At 37.4% G+C, this 20,524-nt stretch overlaps 2 protein-coding genes and 1 long non-coding RNA gene across 3 annotated transcripts; 2 read left to right on the plus strand and 1 right to left on the minus strand.

Moving 5' to 3' along the window:
- Window positions 1–2,521: 2,521 nt before the first annotated feature.
- Window positions 2,522–4,741, minus strand: LOC147485833 (cation/calcium exchanger 2-like). Its single transcript, XM_086571533.1, has one exon. It carries the CDS (start codon window positions 4,425–4,427, stop codon window positions 2,709–2,711), a length of 1,719 nt encoding a protein of 572 aa, XP_086427659.1. The 5' UTR covers window positions 4,428–4,741; the 3' UTR covers window positions 2,522–2,708.
- An 11,384-nt stretch (window positions 4,742–16,125) lies between these two features.
- Window positions 16,126–19,262, plus strand: LOC147485834 (DnaJ/Hsp40 cysteine-rich domain superfamily protein). The gene is made up of 3 exons (XM_086575304.1): window positions 16,126–16,538; window positions 17,802–18,057; window positions 18,895–19,262. Exons 1-3 carry the CDS (start codon window positions 16,377–16,379, stop codon window positions 18,951–18,953), a joined length of 477 nt encoding a protein of 158 aa, XP_086431430.1. The 5' UTR covers window positions 16,126–16,376; the 3' UTR covers window positions 18,954–19,262.
- A 65-nt stretch (window positions 19,263–19,327) lies between these two features.
- LOC147485835 (uncharacterized) lies at window positions 19,328–20,131 on the plus strand. The gene is made up of 2 exons (XR_015203309.1): window positions 19,328–19,492; window positions 19,561–20,131. It is a non-coding gene; the product is annotated as an uncharacterized LOC147485835 (long non-coding RNA).
- The last annotated feature ends 393 nt before the right edge of the window (window positions 20,132–20,524 follow it).

Here is a 20,524-nt window from a genome sequence, read left to right on the forward strand (position 1 = left end):
CTTGAATTGATTAAAGTTCGTTGAAACACTTTCATTTTTTCTTCACTGTTGAAATACGCGAAGTGTTGTGTTGTTAAATCCCATGCTTCTGAAATTCTTTTTGGAGGGGAAGAAGTTTAAAAATTGGAACACGCTTTTTACTGTGTATGCGCAAAGTAAAACATATACATATGTGCCTTACGTTATATATAGAATTGCGCCAAAGGCGCTCGTATCTGTGCCGTACGGCACGGGCAAACCCTAGTATTTAACAAGAGTAAATATATAAATATAAAATTCAAATCTAATTAGATTGGTCAATAAGGACAACTGGGCTTCTATTGGAATTCGATGGGCTTTTTTTGGTATTGGACTTCAATTGCAATTTGGTTGGGCTTATTTTGAATGGGCTTCAATTGCAATTTTTTTAAAATCAATATTGCACTTTTGTTCGGCTTGCTTTAATGGCTTGGTTAATTAGACAGCTCTCAATTTCAGCTCATAGGGTGTGCCCAAAATGCTATTAATTATATAAAGATACGAGCCCAAAGTTTCGTCTTAGAACAAGTCCAATGGAGAGCTGTTAAATGGGCTGCCAAAAGGTGTCATAAAGGCCTTTTAGCTTGTCCAGTCAAATTTGGCACTCCAAAATAAAAAAACCAATCCAATCGCATTTTCTGTTTTGAAGTGCTATATGATACGGACGACATAATTTCTGCCATCTGTCAATTATTTTGTAACTTAAGTTGAAATTTTTTTGGTCGGACGGCACAGTTTCTGCCGTCCGTCAAAATTTAACACACGAATGGCAGAAACTATACCGTCTGTCTCCTGAATTTATTATAGCAACTTTTAGCGAAGGTCTTAATTTTGGCTGAGTTTTTTACTCCTTCCAAATTTAAAACCCTTTTAGCAGCCCTATTGGAATGACATTTTTGTGGTTGAGGTGCTATATTTGCATTTAGCAGCCCATATAGCTCCTTTGGACTTGCTCTTAGGGCATCTCCAATAGGGGGTGTAAACCGTATAGAGTGGAAATTTTACACCTAAAATATAAAAAAACTCTCTCTAATGGGGGTGTTATACCGTAGGTAATAGTGTATTAGCTAATAGAGAGGGTAGGGAATTCCCCCTCTCGCTATTAGTTAATAAAAAGCCCGGACGTCACTTAAAATAACTTCTGTTTAACTTAAAAACTCGGACGTCAGCTTTATTTTTATGTTTGCGACGGTCTAAGTCCGTCACTCAGTGATTTATAATTGTTAAAAACACGAACGTTGCTTTGAATGACATTTGAAAGTGGACCACTATTTGTTTTAAGCTTTTGCGACGGACCAGATCCGTTATTTTACATTATTTTGAATGAGCTGTGACAGTTTAAGTCCGTTGCTATCTATTTTTACACATTTGCCTCCACCTACCATTGGAATAGCCACAAATAGTAAATATACACTTTATGTATTTGAGATTTCTCTAGAGTGTATAATCCTAATGGCGCCTATGTGGAGGTGGATTTTTCCATATGGAGATGCCCTTAGCCCGTTACACCATTTTATTTTATTTTTAATCATAATCTTAAGCGTAGCTGGTTTCAAGAAATATCTAAATGGGACCACTTAATTGTTCGTTTGAGTAAGAGAAATGTGAAAAAGAATTTAACACTTGCCAATGTAGTCAACTTAACAAAAAAGTTGTTGAACGAGATTAAGATGAAATCATGTTCAGATTGCTTCCGTATTAATCTTGCCATTGAAGTATAGAACAAGATCACAAAGGGCATAAAGAAAGCGTTCAGGACCATAGGTGGGGCAATCTGAGAACATTATAGAAAAGCTACTTTCTCTCGTTGTCACCTTCCTCTGAGATGCGGCGCTGGCTTCTAAAGTAAAGATCAGTAGAGATATTTTCATTCAATAACCATGGAACGCGTTTTGGGACGTTGGGTTCTTAATATATTTAAGGGGATTTTTGTTTTTTTTCTTAAAAGATTTTTGATAACTTAGCAGTTAAGGAGCTTCTGGACACTTTATTGAGTTATTATGTAGCATTCTACCTGACAGCATGATTATATCTGTATCAGTTTTATAGGGGCAAGTTGTGATGGCAATGTACGTACGTTCTGTATTAGGCCGAAATCGCAAAATGCTTTGAAGGTTTGCGAGTAAAAGAGTTGGGGAAACAAACTTCATTCCGATCATTACAAATTAGATCAAAGAAATGCAACCCAAGGAAAAGAGCAGTTAGAAACTGAAGACTTTTGGTTTAGCACAAAATTAAGATGTGGTGCAAAATTGTTGAAGAAATTGCATAAAAAACCTAACATGTGGTAGCACTGTAGAAAGGATCCATTTCATGACAGGGTATGTAAGGTTACAAACAATTCAATTTCACGTCAGAGAGAGTTTTGAACAATTCAGATCACACAGGTGACCAAGAACTACGCTGCCGGGAATCAAGAGAATGTGCAGCAGGAATAACAACGTCATTACTAATTAAATGTGAGAATGCTCTCAAGTACCCCAATATATCAAGTGAAAAATCGTGACCAAACATGGAGATGTCTTTAATTGCTAAACCCAACATATCCACAAACACATAATTACATTGCCCAGCAACTTAAAGCATCAGAACTTACATAAAAGATTGACACTACAATTATCGAGATCTTTCATTCAAAATGCAAAGTGTGAAATGTGTAATCAATGTCAAAAGTGTAAGATGACTATATGTTACAGGGAACCAAGTGTCTGAACCAACCTCAAAGAAATGCAACCCAAATATATAGCTAAAAGCCCTACACCCAAGAACCGATCAAGCTTCATCTTTCTCCATTGCAAAATCACAAGAGCCCAAAGCAATCCAAGCACTAAGAAGGCCAATGTCTCTAGTAAAAATACGTCTTTAGCGATCACAACAGTAGATGGATAAACATGCCAAGTTGAGATAATCTGAGACACGCCCAATCCCACGAATAAGTTGAAGATCGGCCCTGCATAGCAACCTGAGATTGCAACCTGGGTCCCTTCAGGCCCTCCTTTCAATGCCATTGTGACATTGGTTATCAAATCTCCAAGCGAGTTACCCCAAGCAAGCACAGTTAGGCCTAGAATTGCAGGGCTGATCCCAAGGATATACCCAATTGAAACTAACAACGCAACCAATTCATTAGCTATAATATAGCTCCAAGCCACACTCATCACAAATCCTCCTACAAGCCAAGGGAACAAGAACTTCTGCGGCGGGTTAGAATTCTCTGTTGTTAAAAATGCAAGAATCCCAAAGAAAATTCCCACTAGTCCTCCAACTATGTAAATAGCAACCCTTGTTTTAAACCCCATGTCACTAATTTGGAAGTTACATATAACTGCTAACAGTAGCGGGGCTAATGTAACTGAAGCAACTGCAAATGGCTTAGACCAATTCTCCTCAAAAACAACAGGAATGGTCAATCTCCTTGGTATTGAGAGGGGTAGTTCTAGAAGGTAAATAAGCCAATTGAGTATTGCAGATGACTTCAAACTAGAACAGTTCCTCTTAGTTTTGCAGTCTCCCTTGGCTTCAAGAGCTTCACTCTTTGTCCTCAAAAACTCTTCGCTTCCGATTCTACGCAAAAGGGGAACACCTAATTCATTGTCATAGCTCGAATCAAGAGCAATTACACCGTCTTCAATGTCAGTCTTCAGATGGACATGTGTCTTGTAAACAACAAACACGTATACGAGATACAATGAAGCAAACGCAATTGCACCCCAAAGATTAATCTTCCCCACGACAACAGTCAAAAGTAAGACCAGAAGCCCAAGGAGGAAGAAACAAATATCTCTAACAAAGTTAGATTTATCAATAGCCACTCGATTTGGAGCCACGACAATGCTTATGACCCCGGTCACTATACACGTAACAAAGAAACCACCCCCAAGAACACTATTAACACCTACACTCTTTGAACCAGTGCCTACAAACGAAACAATGCTAGAGAAAAAATCGGGCGCCCCATTGCCAAGTGATAGGAGTGTAACTCCAGCTATAGTAGGAGACAATTTCAATACCTTTGACAAGCTTTCAAGTGATGTACAAAAGTAAGTAGAAGCTGTATCCCCCAAGATGTAAAACAACACAAGTAGCCAAAGGATAACAAGGGTAGAACCCAGAAAAGGCCAATTCCCACACAAGCAATAGAACAAGTAAAGATAGTCAATGTAACCACTGGTGTCACATGAATGCTGGGATTTAAGAAACAGACACTTGGCTTTATAGTCTTTCAGGTTTTGTAGCTCTCTGCAATCTTTTTTAGCATCAGTAATCAATTGTAGATTAGACCTTGAAACAAGACTACTCTTTGATGTGAAGAAATGGGCATTCAAGAACAAACCAAAGAGTAACACAAAGGAGATGTTTAAGAAAACAAGATATGCCTTTGATTTATTTAAAAAACCAAAACCAGCCATTCCAGTGTAAACTTGTCAATCTTTAAAACCTTAAAAACAGGATCTAAACATGATATAAAGACATGGGTCATACATCATTTTGATCACACCAACCTCAACAAAGCTAACCTGTTTTCAAAATGATCACTCAATATACTAAAATGAAGTTGATACTTGAAAAAGAACTGACCTTTTTTCCTTGTTATAGAAAATTTGATAGTTTTCCTTCCTTGGGGTGGTTTTAAGCTTTATACAAAAGTGAAGTTTGGGGATTAACAAAGCATTCAAGAGTGAGGGGTTCATTTAATAGTTAACAATGGTGAAATGGCAAGTTGCCCGCGGGACATTAGTACACGTGTTCATTTAAATACACTTTCTTGGGAGAATCTATGCTTTGACGCGGTAGTACACGTGGCAGTTGTTGAGAAGTTCCTTTCCCTTGGAAACCCAAATATAAATAAAGACATAAAGTGTCTTCTTTAAAATATACAATTACGATACTACCCCTCACATGTTCGCTCTTGGCAGTTGGTAGTTGGAAATTTTGGAGAAATACCATCTGCTGAACTTTTAGAAGTCGGCACGATACTCTTTATATTACTGATTTCAACGATTACTTCTACATTCTAAGTCGGTATCATTATCTTTGAATTAAAAGAATCACTGATGAAGTTTGATACTTTGATATATAGAATTCAGATTTGAGATCCAGATATGAATAATAGCCATTTAAAACTACAGACAAGGATCAAGTTTAGAAATCAATTCATTTAGTATTGCACCATCGCAAATGTGATGCACTTGGTTGATACGCAACTACTACACTAGTAAAAGATCAACTTCATTTTCTAAAAACATTGATTCTCCATAGTCTTCTATTTCTGTCGACAAAGCAATGCAAGTAGACTAGTGGATGAGATACGCTTAAAAGCTATATATAGTTTCGGTTAGCTGATGGAAAAGCCATGAGTTTTGTGGTTAGCGTATGTCTTGGGCTAGCATTACATTAAAATGTAAGTAAAAATGATCAGAAGATGATAACAACAAATTTAATGTTTATACCAAACTTAAGAGTGGTTGCGTGAGTTTATTATCGATGAAAATCAATCGTTCTCTTGCTCATAAGTTGTGGTGTGAAAGTCAGGAATTTTCATTTATCAACCATGATGAACTAGTTTTGAACATACATGTAAGGGACATCCCACACTGCACAAGGCCCATATACAACGACTCTTTCAAGGTAGCTCAACTTCAGACACACAGATACTAATCACAGTTGAAGCCGACTTCAGACACTCGACATACTCAAAGACTCGCATACATATCAGCACAAGTGACTTGTCACTTGGCTCCACCTCGTGACATCATCACTTACCTCTTAATACATTAACCATCACAGTCATTTACTATCATTGCGGAGTACTCACCATTATTACACTCTATGACAGCTCAAACAAGCCTGAACACCTATGACTACTACCCACATGCCTCTTATGGAAGCATGTCACTCATCTCGACTGCATATATGTACTCATCAGTACACGTGTCGCATTCTATGTACATTTTCAATGCCTATAAAAGTCACCCCCAAAAACTACGTGTGACTTGATTCCAACATAATCATGGATCCCCATTTGAATTATTAACTCAAAGTTCACTACCACTTCCAATACATAGACGTAATACGTAGTCATCTTCATAAAAAACAGCCACCCCATTAACAAAAGGACATCCCCTTATTTCACTTTAATTTAAGAGCTAAATCTTAATTTGGTGTAATATCCTGATAGTCCTTTAAAACAAATTTAGACATTTACAACACATTACTAGAGAATCAGCAAATTATGTATTAACAAACTATGATCGTGTGATCAATTCTATACGCAACTTACGTCCATAATTCGTTCATCCTATTTGAGGACCAAATGACCCACTACTTTTAGTCAAGGCCCAAAATATCATTGATATATCCTATATATTGCCGATTTATATCATTTTTTTGGTACACCGACATGGATATATTCGATATATCTCAACCGAATATTGAATATATATTTTTTTCTGATATATATCGTAATTTCCGATATAACAATATATATCGACCGATATATACGATATAAATTGTTGACTTTGACCGATATTGTTGACTTTAACCAAATATTATTGACTTTAACTGATATATTGACAATATTTTCGATATAATGGATGATATTTCCGATATAATCGACGATATTTCCTATATATCAACATACAAAACAAAATTTTGACTAGTCAACAAAAAAATATATATCTCCGATATTTCCAATATATCCGATATATATAAGTTTTTAGGAACATCGAAATATTGACCGAATTCGATATTTTGGGCCTTGCTTTTGGTAGAGGTAGATTCTATCTATAAGAGTATTTTGAGATATTGTTTCTTTTGTCCAATATAAAAAAGTCATGGGAAAACTGTTGGGGTTTATACCAATACCAATCGATTCCTCCACTACACAGATAATTTGTATTTGAACACAATTCAACTCCAGACAAATTTTAAATATCAACTACAACCTATACTAACATGCCCAACTCGCTAAATAACTATTAACAACAAATAATAATGTAAAACATAATTAAACGCATACCACAACACAAAGATATACCGTGGTTCGGCCAATGGTGCCTACTTCTACAAGAGCTAGTCCTTTATAAAGTGGGAATGAATATTACAATCTCTCCTTTCAGTCTCTCATTTTACTAGATCACTCTTATCTCTTTACAGGGTTGTCTCTCTATAAAGGTTATCTCTCAATCTTGATAGCTTTCAAGATTGGGTTTTCTCTGACTTTTGTGGTGCCTCTCGTGTGTTTTCTGGGTGTTAGGTTTTGCCAAAAACTCTAACTCTTATTGCAAACTCGCGGTCCACAATTTCTTCTGAAAATAGACTTGGGCGATTGGCGCTGCAGGCAGACTAAGTCGAAGCGGTCGGCTACTCAAACATTTCCACATAGAATGAACTTCGTTCTCTCCTCATGTGAGGGATAATTCCAACAATCTCTCCCTCCAAAACAGTGAGGTGGGATACCTCCACTACAAACTGTTTCTGCTTTAGCCCTAGTTCATCGAAGAACATCTTCATCCATAACAACTCTTTGCAACACTCAGTGGCTGCAATATACTCGGCTTCTGTAGTGGAGAGGGCAACACATTTTTGTAACTTTGATTGCCAAGAAACTGCTTCCCCTGCAAAGGTAACCAAATAACCGAAGGTGGACTTCATCGAGTCAACATCACCTGCCATGTCTGCATCAGTGTAGCTTTCAAGTAAGGGCTTACTTCCACCAAAGCACAAACACAATTTGGAAGTGCCCTTGAGATATCTCAATATCCACTTAACACCTTCCTAATGTTCCTTACCCGGATTTGACAGAAAGCGGCTTACAACACCCACGGCGAAAGCAATATCCGGTCTTGTACACACCATTGCATACATCAAGCTACCCACTGCAGATGTATAAGAAATCTTTTCCATCTGACTCTGCTCATGCTCACCCTTTGGATATATCTCTTTGGTCATGCGGAACTGGCCACCAAACGGACAACTGACTGGCTTCGCTTGATCCATGTTGAATCTCTTCAACACCTTTTTAATGTAGCTTTCTTGAGAAAGCCACAACTTCCCACTCTTTCTGTCACGAGTGATCCGCATCCCAAGTATCTGCTTTGCTTGACCTAAATCTTTCATCTCAAAGGACTTACTCAAGTCTTTCTTTAATTTGGATATCTTGTTGATGTTTGGGCTAACTATCAACATATCATCCACATATAATAATAGCACTATGAAATCCCCATCTGGATATCTCTGAACAAACACACAATGATCGGAAGCAGACTTCTTGTATCCTTGTTTCGTCATAAAGGAATCAACTTTATGTATCACTGCCTCAGTGCTTGCTTCAACCCATACAAGCTCTTTATCAGCTTGCATACTAGGTGCTCCTTGCCTTTGACCTCAAACCCCTCTGGCTGGTCCATGTAGACATCTTCTTCAAGGTTATGAAGAAAAGTTGTCTTAACATCTAGCTGCTCAACCTCTAGGTTCATACTTGCGGTCATACCCAATACCACCCGGATAGAAGTCATCTTCACTACAGGAGAGAAAATCTCATCAAAGTCAATCCCTTTCCTTTGACCGAATCCTTTAACAACAATGCGAGCTTTGTGCCTTTGGTGAGGATTGTTCTCCTCATGCTTGACTTTGTATATCCACTTATTCTTGAGAATTTTTCGTCCTTGCAGTTTCTCAACTAACTCATAAGTGTGATTCTTATATAAAGAATCCATCTCGTCATGCATGACCTTCAACCACTTTTATTTGTCTATACCTTCAAGTGCCTCTTGATAGTACATAGGTTCTCCACCATCCGATAGTAGAACGTACGTATGTGGTGGATACCTGGTTGAAACTAGTCTCTCTCTGTTTGACCTTCTTGCCCTATCTGCTGGTGCCTCAGGAGGATGCACTTCTACTTGCTCTGGTGATGGTTCATGCATCTCCTCTGCATTTTCTATACCAATAGGTTCTATCCCATCATGAGCAATAGGATTCTCATCATGAGCTTTAAACTCATGGTTCTCTGCATTCTCAATGCCTTCTACACGTTCCACAGTAGGAACTTCTGGTTCTGAATCAACAAGATCATTGGTGAAAGCCTATAGCTTCTCACCCTCCTTAAAGTCTGCTATGGTTTGGTCTTCCATCCAGGAACACAACATCTCTGCTATGGTATGATCCAAGCTTGATGGCTTTTCCATCAAGCTTGGATCTCTCATCCTTTGGAATATGCACAAATGCCCTACACCCAAATACCCTCAAGTATCCATAATCAACATCTCTGCCTGACCATACTCTCTCTGGATAGTCACTATTCAGAGGCCTCGACGGCGATAGGTTGATTACATGCACGGCTGTACGCATTGCTTCTATCCAGTAGGTTCTAGGTAGCTTAGAGTGAAATAGTATGCATCTCATCCTCTCTACAATGGTACGGTTCATTCTATTTGCTATTCCATTCTGTTGCGATGTCTTGGGAACGGTCTGCTCATGACAAATTGCATGACTATGGCAATACTCTTCAAATGGCTAAATATACTCACCCCCATTATCTGAGCGAATACACTTCAACAACTTCCCAATCTCTCTTTCCACCATGCTGTGGAATTTCTCAAACACGCCAAGTACTTCATTCTTGGTCTTCAAACTATAGGCCCATATCTTTCTTGATGCATCATCAATGAAGGTCACGAAGTATGAAGCTCCCCCATGGGACTTCACTTTTATAAGACCACATAAGTCTGTGTGTACTAGTTCAAGGACATTGTCCTTTCTGTGAGATGAGAATCTTTGGAAAGACACCCTGTGTTGTTTTCCTACCAAACAGTGAGTACATGTATTTAAATGTGTACCTTTAATATCTGGCAAGGCCTTTTGCTTAGCAAGAACTTCCATCCCTTTTATGCCCATATGACACAGTCTCTTGTGCCACAATTTGGAGAAAGCTTCTTCTTCTGCCGCATTCACTTCTACTTTACACAAACTAGCCTGTGTTTTGTAAAGAGAGCAAGTTTTCTTCCCTCTGGCTGCTACAATGGAACATCTATCTACTTAGTTTCCATACCCCGTTACCAAATGAGTTTACAAAGACATCGTCATCTAACTTCCTAGCCGAAACTAGACTTAGCCAAATGCCAGGGACATGTCTTACATCCTTGAGTGTCAAGGTGTAGCTGACATTGGTTTCTACATGAACATCACCAATGCCTATAATCTTGAGGCGCCATCTGTTACCCGATTAGCGGAGCTAAAGTCCTGTGGTACACCCTGGCGTACCCTCAACTTTCTCCAAAAAAAAATATAGTTATCACTTAATCATGTATAAGAGTGTATGTATGGTAGAACTAGAAAGAATTGCAAACAAGAACTGAAATGGCAATCATGATTGCATCCTCTTCTTCCGTTCATCTTCTACCCTATTTCATTTTTTATATTTTTTTTCTTCATCAATAAAACCATAATGATATAATAAGCCTTCTCTTTCCTTCACAAAGAAGATGTACGGACTCGAAACGAAGCCAAAACAACTAAAACCGAAACACCTCAAGACTCAAGACATTGAAAGTTTCGAACCGCTCACCCAAATTCACTAAAAGGTACAAAAGTGGGACATGAAAGAAAGCAGAGGCAATAAAAGGAATGAAGCCGAAGAAATGGTCATTAGGCAATGGCGCAAATGGGAAGGCATTGTTTCTTCCACCTGTGCCATTGAAGGAACCAGTTTCGAGTGGAGTCTAGGTTGAGTTGTGGTTCAGTAGGTACGTACACTAAGCGGCTCAATGGTTGGCTAGCTGGTCTCGGGTTAGCTACGCTGCCTCTGGTGGAACCAGCATCTAGGAAGAGCGTGATCAATAAGTATCATCACTCCCCATCAATAGTATGCGTTTTATTCACCAGATTTCGGGTGTAGTCTTAGTCTTTGTGTTCATCAAGTTTGAGAAAGAGGGGGTCAGCATTTGGCTTAATACTCAATCCTCCCATTCAAAAAAATAAAATTGGTTAATTAGGAAAAAATTATAGAAAACGAATTTCTCTCGTTTTCTTGTTTATTGAAAATGAAGTAATGCAAAAACTTCAAAAGAGTGAGCAGATGATTTGAGAATTTATTTATGTATTATTATCACCAAAGATTGCAATGGGCTTGGAGAGTTGGAGGTGTGAAATTGCTCAGGAGAAGAGGTTGTATTCATACGGTCTACGATGTCATGATATATTGCAAAATATTAAGTTGATCTAGTTGGAATTTGGAGATTAGGAATTCTAAAAACATTGTGTTTAAGTTATTGATGGATGTTTCCACCACTAACGGATGCAAATTCAGTGAAATTTTTCTTTGCCATTCTAGAAGTGTGAAAATTTTGTTCCTATTTGCCTCTTATGAGAGAGATTATGGAAGTGGAAATACCTACAAAGTACAAACTACTCAAAGACCATCCCTATTCCGAATCCAAAGATAAACAATGTGCCCAAATATATAGCTAAGTTTATGAAAATGTCATACAACTAAAAATATAGTTATCAATTATCACTTAATCACATATGTTTATCACCCGGCCGGCCGGGTTTTGTATACTTGGTTATTTGGGTGGCTCACCCTCATTCAAATTCCTAGCTCCGCCACTGACTGTTACCCATATTCACCACCACTGTAGGTAGTGAAGAATTCCATGTGCGGTGTGACGTGATATATGCTCCTATATCTATTACCCACTCTCAGATCGACATGAGGTACTAAGACAAAGACACACACACAATCGACCTGATTTCCACTAGGTCGCCGACTAGTGCGGTAGTATCTATCTCCTTTGTTTTTTCATTCCTCCACACCATGTCTTCATGTACACAGTTATTCTTCTCATCCCTCTTCAGTGTTCTGCACTCATATCTGAAGTGGCCCTTGGTGGCACAATAGTAACATTGCCACTCTGCCTTAGGAGTTCTAGCTTCACCCCTAGATTTACTTCTGTCATCATCTCTAGAACGAGATGGTTTTTTCTGTATCTATCTCTCCCCTGTTTCTCTGTGACAAGGATCTTTGAGTGAGAGGAGCTACCTTTTGAACTCCTTCTAGTCTCCTCATTCAACAAAGACGTGGTAGCCATCTCCATGATAACGATTCTATCCTTGGCTGCTCCGTGTAGAGAGACTGCTAATGTCTCCCAACTTTCGGGTAGAGAGTCTAATAGAAACAAAGCCTCAACTTCATCTCCCAAATCAATCTTCATCAAATGCATCTGATTGATGGTATTCTGTAATTCATTAAGATGCTCAGACATTGAAGAACCTTCTTGGTACTTCGTGTCGGCAAACTTCTTAAAGACCAACACTTTGCTTCCGCCCGACTTCCTCTCATAAAGGTCTTCGAGTTTCTTCCACAAGCCAAAAGCTATAGTCTCTTGGGATACATGGTGAAAGACATTGTCGTCAATCCACTATCGAATGTACCCAATTGCTTTTCTATCAAGCTTGCTCCACTCAGCCGCAGCAACCGTTTCCAGTATTTCTCCTTCATTGTCAATGGGTTGTGCCAAGTCCTTGCAATAAAGCAAGTCTTCCATCTTGGCTTTCCAAATGGTGTAGTTCTTCCTATTCAGACTCGTCATGCGAGTGTTCACGGAATGGTCCATTTCTACAAGTTATTTAAACTCAAATTTTCTCTTAGGAATTTTGTCAAACACCTTCCGACCAAGATTTGGATAACACCCTCGGCTAATCTAACCTGGCTCCGATACCACTTGTTGGGGTTTATACCAATACTAATTGATTCCCCCACTACACAGATAACTTGTATTTGAATACAATTCAACTCCAGACAAATTCTAAATATCAACTACAACCTATACTAACATGCCCAACTCGCTAAACAACTATTAACAACAGATAATAATGTAAAGCATAATTAAACGCATACCACAACACAAAGATATACCGTAGTTCGGCCAATGGTGCCTACTTCCACAAGAGCTAGTCCTTTATAAAGTGGGAATGAAGATTACAATCTCTCATTTCAGTCTCTCACCTTACTAGATCTGTCACAGCCCGAATTTCTAAACAATTACAAAGTGAATATTTAAAATATAAATATCTCAAACATCGCTATGTTCAATTGTCTAAAAACCCAGGCTATGATGGGGTGGATACATCACATGCCAAAATCGAAAACCCACATCATAAAGAATCAACTTAACAATAAAATATCTCCAAAATTATCACTTTATTAAAAGACTATCTTCCGTCCAAAAATCATCAATATAAAACTCTAAGAATAATAAGTCTTAAACATCGTATTCTCATGTCACATGAATATGAAACTACGTTATTACATACTTCCAAAAAGATCAGACCTAATAAAATAAACTCCCGGACTGCTCCATAAATAAATCCAAATCAAACACCATGGTTCTACTGCCTTCCACCTATGTTCCCAAGAACACACCCACGTTGCCAAAACAAAGCAAACATGGGTCAGCAAAATGAAATTTGCAGGTATGAGTAGGCTAACCACATATAAACATTTCCAGTCTTTACTTATCAAACTAATACTTTAAATATATCATAACTTAATCATTCTCAGCTTGGAAGACAGGTAGTTCCGTCATTACAACCGGCATAGTTTCTTCCCAATCAAAACTTCCATTATATTAACTCATTATAATAACTCGTTTTAATAACTAAGTAATTTAATTAAAACATACCGATATCCACTTCTGTATAAGGGTAGGACCGCGTTCCTGCACAAAATATTATTAAGTCCTACCCTCCTGCAAACGAAAGTTAGAAATTTGATATAACATGTGTAGATATCCTATAGGTATTCAAATGTAAGCGCAAACACACTCGCATAATCAAATCAATTTCTTTTATCAATTAATTAATTACTTTTCTTATACACCCACCCTTTAGTACCTCTGTACCTTAGGTCATTCCCGCCACATTCAATGAATACCCAGGTCATTCATGGCATAATCAATGAATAATCAATGAATACCCATTTATAACGCTAACGGGCCATTTATGGCACATTCAATAAATGCCCACCTATCACATGACATATTCAGTCATAAAATCTCATTTCCAAACTTGAGGAGTGGAGAGATTCTAAAAGGGTGCGGTAAATTTGTTGAAAACACTATTGAACTTTATTGTATACATTATTTCAGATAATGGAGGAGTATTTTGTTTTATATATTTTTGGTTTACGCGTTATTAATTATATGGATGTCTAAGTGTCATAACGTTATATATCATAACAGACTGAAATATCACATAGTAGTTAATACATGTACACAAGTATATATAGAAATGTTTTAGCCTAAAGCCAAGCACGCTAATAGCTCTAGACCTATCATAATCCGAGTTAAAAGGCAAACTGGGTCAACTGGTCAAAGTCAACCTGCCAAGGGTCAACAACAGTCAATCAGCCAGGTCAACAGCAATCAACTAGTCTTAAACTCCTCTAACCCAAAAGCCCAAAGACTAAGGCCCAAAGTCTAAAACTTAAACCCAAAATGAAATATAAAGTTTAAAACACTCAAGCCCACCCACTAAGTTCGGCCTAAGCCCAACAACAAAACCCTTACTGTTCATTTTCCTCCTCCCTCACCAGCTCGCCACTTCCACCAATTGACCACCACAACCCACCAACCTAACACCATTATACACCCCACGGTTCCACTACCCTTGAAAAACCAAATCTGCCGATACCCTAAAACTTCAATTCCCTTATACTATAAAAATCGCGATCGACCCGCCATTAATGGCTTCTCTAGAGCTTCAACAGCCCCCAACCCACTACGAAATTAAATCTCCATTCACCAACACAGTTCCGTACTAGAACCACAGTATAACCTACCAAAACACACAACAAAATTAAATAGTACCGATTCGAGTTCGCGCCTCCATTAACGCATTTACAGAGCTTCAACATCGCATTCTCCAGCGCCCAATCCAACATCAACAATCAAAATCAAACTAACAGTATAACCTCACAACAAAATCAAACAAAACCAATCATTCAAACACAACAAAAATCATGACGATTTGGTTCTTATGGCGACGCCATTAACAACCTGTTTCAAGGCTTCGACAGTTCAATCCAAAACGCGAAAAATGCATATTAAATACCTATATATATACAAAGTAATTTACATAAATTCTTAATCACTTGATTACTTGATTTTTATCAAGGTATCTTGACTAGTTTTTCTTTCCGGAGACCAGATTGGTTCTTCAGTCGAAACTCAACATGTAAACGCAATTAGCACTAAACGGCATACAGTACTGAATAAAACAGCATGTGAACAGTATGAACAGTAAAAATAATATATTTCCTTTTTTCCTCGTATCATAAAACCTACAGTAAACGAAAAATTTAAAAACCGTAAAATATCTACTCACTTGTTGTATGCCCCGACTACCAGCTAGCTCTCAGAAAAATCTTCCTTTTCTTCTTTCAGTAAAACCCTTTTTTATGTATAAAGGTTTTTATGTGTTTTTCCCCCCAGAAACTCTACGTGAAAATCCATTTTTTTAGTTTTTAAAACCTCACCGAAAAACAATGATGAAACTTATTTATTTACCTACGGGACTTTTATCCTTAATTGATAGTTATCATATATTTAGTTTAACCTATTATCATCATCATTATTATCATTATTATAGGAAAATAAAATAAAGAGACGAGGTGTTATAAGATCACTCTTATCTCTTTACAGGATTGTCTCTCTGTAAAGGTTATTTCTCAATCTTGATAGCTTTCAAGATTGGATTTTCTCTGACTTTTGTGCTGCCTCTCGTGTGTTTTCTGGGTGTTAGGTTTTGCCAAAAACTCTAACTCTTATTGCAAACTCGCGGTCCACAATTTCCTCTGAAAATAGACCTGGGTGCGGATCGCGACTCGGGCAAGACCAAGTCGTGGGTCGCGCCTTGGTCAAGGCCAATCTTAGCGGATCGCGCTCAAACATTTCCACGTAGAATGAACTTCGTTCTCTCCTCATGTGAGGGATAATTCCAACAAAAACTTCTTTTTATCATTTATCAAATCAATTTATATTTCGAAGTTTGATTTTCTCTTTATCGGTAATGTTGCTCCCTAAATCATCTCCTCAAAAATCACAATGTGCCGTATATATTTCATAAATGTTTTCAATTATCTCTTTTATCTATAATTTTTTTTTTTCGATAAAAATTTCCCAACCATATCAGAGATGAGGTAGTTATTTCTAAGATGAAAGAACTCTTTTTTGTCTGTTTTATCAACGACATAAAAAAAACAAAACATCGATACTTTCAAAGCCTTCATTTATAGCCCATTTGTTTTTTTCCCTATACAAGCCTCAAATCTAAAATTTCATAAGAACTAAAACTCTGTAATGGAATCTACCATTAGTTTTTCTTCAACCACCCCGTTTCCCATTTCTTTCAATACCTCATTTGATAAAAAACCATTCTTTCAGCTAAAAGAAAGAGAACCTATCATAAAAATCAATGCAATCTTCTGCAAAAGCTCAGTTTCTCACCTTAAGTTGAATGGGGTGAGACTTTTCTTTCCAGTTTCTTTTATACTTATTTTTTGTATTATGTTTGATAATTTTGTTGTTTTGAGCATTGGTTTTGGTGGATTTGTGGGCATGATTGGAGTAAAGGGTATGAAGAAATTCCACTGAGTTATGTTGGGTTGATTTGAGATTTGGGTAATGTTTACTGATAAAGACGATTTAACAATTCTTGCAAAGTTTTCATTAGCCAGTAAAGTGTATATTGTGTCTTTACTACTTGGAATTTAGCTTGCCTTGTCAAGTTGATTCTAGCTTTAGAACTTAGTCCAGATTTTTTTAAAGCTTACTCTTTGGTGAATCGAGGGATGCTACATTTTCTGGAAATAGTTTCAGTGAGTTGATTATAAGATTGGTTTGGATAAGAACATTTAAGCCTCCACTAGGATAGGCATAGAAGCGCATTGGAGAGTTGAATGGCGTATTACATTGTCAACATACAAAAAGGGTGTCTAAGACGCCCACATCTATTGAAAGAGTGTGGAATGCTACACGGTATACGATTCGTCTATCTCTGTCATGAAGCTGAACCTTGTACCTCCTTCCGTAGCAGAGCTTCATTGCTAGGTTGTTTGAATCTAAGTTTATTAGATATGCTATGTCGATTTGTGGACTGAGTGGAAGCCTATTTGTTGTTTTTGAACCCTATGTTACTTATTTTAAAGCTCACGTGGTCAAGCATGGAGAAACATTAGACTTTCTACCAATAATTTTAATCAAATTGTTAGTGCTAATACAAGAATAGTTTCTTGGGAACATTGAAGCTTCACAATGGTTACCATATAAATTGAACAATGTATAATTTATAAAGGTGTTTGTGGCTCATGCCTTTGTAAGATTTGCATGAGGATTTGTGTTAGTTTACTGTTCTGTTATTGTTAGTAATTTCCTCTTCCTTGTCTTTTTTCTTAATATGTATCTATTCGTCTGTTTTCTTCTAGACAACTGCCATAGACCTACAGTTTTGGTATGTAACTTTTTTTTTTCCTTACTTTTTTCTCTTGTACATAATTGTTTCACTGATGATTAAGCAAGAGATGTACTTTCAGTGCCCAAATGGGCATTGGTGTGAGACGGAAATGACAGACCTGGCCTTCTCATATTTTGATTTAGTTGTGTCTATCTTGGATATGCATCAAAATGTGTTTGAACCACAAATGCAGAAGAGAAAGAGAAAATCAACTGAGATAATTGCAAATTCTTTTCCGACTTGACTTATTGGAAATTTTGTTAATGCTTCAGGCCAGGCAAGCTTTAGTAGGAGATATGCATAGATCCAGAAGTGGTGACAATTCCTCGTTTTGCTATGATAAACCTATACCAGAGGAGATAATTGAGGAACCAGTTGCTTTGTCAGAAAAAAGTATTGGTGACAATCCTCGTTGCAGTGTTTGTGAAGCCAAAGGTGCAGTGCTTTGTTTGACATGCACTGGGTCTGGCTTATATATTGACTCTATAATGGAGAGCCAAGGGATCACAGTCAAAGTTCGGTGCCTAGGTATTTAGAATTCCAAAACTAGCCTACGTGAATTTTCTTTTCTTTGGATTCTTTGGATTCCAAAACTTCTACTTATCGTTAGAAAATTTTGGTAATTTCTCCCTTTCGTTAACCATTTCATGTGAAACTGTTAAAGTTCTAAGGGAAAATTTGTAATGTTTATAACTGAAAAATATAATGTAATATAACTGAAACCATTTATAAATATTGGCTATCTTTGTTCACGAGTCACGACTTATAATACTATCTAATGCAAAATCATGAGATTGGTCACCTCAAGTAATGTCTGTTAAAGTTAAAGAACATACATGGCAAATTGGAATGGAAAACTTGTTTTCCCTCAGTTAATGGGGACTTAAACAGAAAAGAGGTCGCACATTACTACATTATGTATGTTTCTTGGGGAGTTACGCTGGAAGTATTATGAATTCTTGCTAACTGACCAAACAAGGTTAGATAGGCAAACCGTTGGTAGGCGGAGATCTTATAAAGGCAGTTTCTCTTATTGGCTTTAGTGCTTTACACTCTTACGGCCTTTTACTTTCTTCATCCATAAAGGTGAAAGGCCTTGGAAAACAGTTGCTAGAGTAATGGATATTGAGCATTTCAAATTCTTGGAATAATTATGTTAAACCCTCACGTTATGTATGAGATTCTCCAAACTATAACACTGCTACTGCCACCAGTGCAGATTTCTTAAGGTCTCAGAAATTAGTTTCACTTGATAACACTAATGTATTAATACAACCTGTACTTTTCTATTTTGTCTATAATAGTATATAATAGTAATATTTGAACCTTTCTAATTTTTTGTTTTAACTTCTTGGTATGGTGTAGGTTGCGGTGGTACTGGCAACATCATGTGTTCAAAATGTGGAGGGTGGGGTCACCTTTGAATTATATGATGTTCATGGTTTGCTGATTTTCTTTTAAATTTGTCAAAATTTTAGCTTGTACTTGAAATATCTGATGCGGCAGCTGCATGCACTACAGAAAGATCAGGAATTAAAAACTTGATCTAGTTTTTGCCTATTGGCCATGGCTCTCTTTACTTCTCATCCACGGTTAGCAGTCCTATAAAAGCTGTAAATGACTCCTTATTGTAACTTCAATAATTATGTCAAGGTCTGTATACCTCTGGTTGAAACAGATACTGTACAATATAGATGCGGTTTATTTGGGGAATGAGAATTTACATGGTATAATCACTGACTTCAAATGCTTCTTCCTTCTTGCCTAGGAGGTACTGTCACTTCTAATATCTTTTCAGGGGGGAGAGTCTCCATTTACATCATTAAAAGGTTTTTAGATAAGCTAAAATGACCCAAGGACCCATTACATGTTTAGAGCTTGTTACCAGCCTGCCCATTCCAGCGTTGAAGATGTGAAGCTCAATGTGTCTTACAAGTCAGTTCTATTCATCAAGACAAGATAGGTAATATTTTCAGATATTTGGACTCAAGCCTTGTGTTGATTGAAAATTCACCAAGACGTTTCTTTTAGGTGGTCTTCAAAAATGTGATGAACGATCTGTTATCCATCAAGAAGCTTTTGGCTTTTGCCCTACCTGTCACTGGCAAAGTGCTTTTTGAGTTTCTTTACTGGCTTCAGCTGTTCGAATTCTAGTAACCCAAGCTAAGTTATATCTGCATTGCCGGTCAGAGATGCATATGCCTTCACACGTTTCCTAAACTTTCTTCTTGGGCACTAGTGCTTTTATTATGAAAAATGGTCTTTCAAAAAGTTCAACCTGATGGATACTCATAAGGTCTCTGGCTCTCTGCTCTCCTGTGTGGGCCGACCCCACGACAAATATGGTGATCTGAATGTTACAGCCTTACAGGTTCGGGTATTTGACGATCCACATAGAAAACCTGTGTGCGTTTCTTTAGGTTGGCCAGACCCGGCAATACGTACTCAAAGTCTCAGAAATGATGATCCAATTGGGCAACTGGATGGTCCTCAGTAGCCTTAGGTGCTTTATTTATTACTTTATAAAAATAACAAGGTAGAATGTGTTGAAAAAAGATATTATTAGGTGAGTTACACACTTCCACTAACGTTTTAGGTAAAATTCCTATTTATATGATTTTTTACATATATATATATATAGTAATGGCCAAATTTTAGGACAATAACCATATCTACTTCAGTGGGGATTGCACTACCTATAGTGTACTTGAAGTGGGAATTACCTATTCAGAAGGGAACAGGGTCTTCTGCGCAACTCTCATGGAGTCCTTGACCACAACAATTACTGTCACAGAACTATTCCAACCCAAATTGTTAGTTTGTTACACAGATTACATAAAGAAAAATCGATTTTCCAGACACTCCGAGTATTTTTGTTTATCTAAAAAGAGAAAGATTGTTTCTACTCTTTTTGTGGTCAGTTGTTTTGAGAATAAAGTCACACTAGCACCAAGTCCAAGCTTGCCACCTTGGTGGCCTTCCCTTCAAGTAACGT

This window comes from Coptis chinensis, chromosome 7 (assembly GCF_015680905.1).
Source record: "Coptis chinensis isolate HL-2020 chromosome 7, ASM1568090v1, whole genome shotgun sequence".
Lineage (NCBI taxonomy): Eukaryota > Viridiplantae > Streptophyta > Magnoliopsida > Ranunculales > Ranunculaceae > Coptis > Coptis chinensis.

Coding starts and splice junctions, on each gene's coding strand:
- LOC147485833 (XM_086571533.1), bottom strand. CDS start 4,427: ATGGCTGGTTTTGGTTTTTTAAATAAATCAAAGGCATATCTTGTTTTC.
- LOC147485834 (XM_086575304.1), top strand. CDS start 16,377: ATGGAATCTACCATTAGTTTTTCTTCAACCACCCCGTTTCCCATTTCT. Junction 16,539..17,801: donor CTCACCTTAAGTTGAATGGG/GTGAGACTTTTC, acceptor TTAATGCTTCAG/GCCAGGCAAGCTTTAGTAGG. Junction 18,058..18,894: donor AGTCAAAGTTCGGTGCCTAG/GTATTTAGAATT, acceptor GGTATGGTGTAG/GTTGCGGTGGTACTGGCAAC.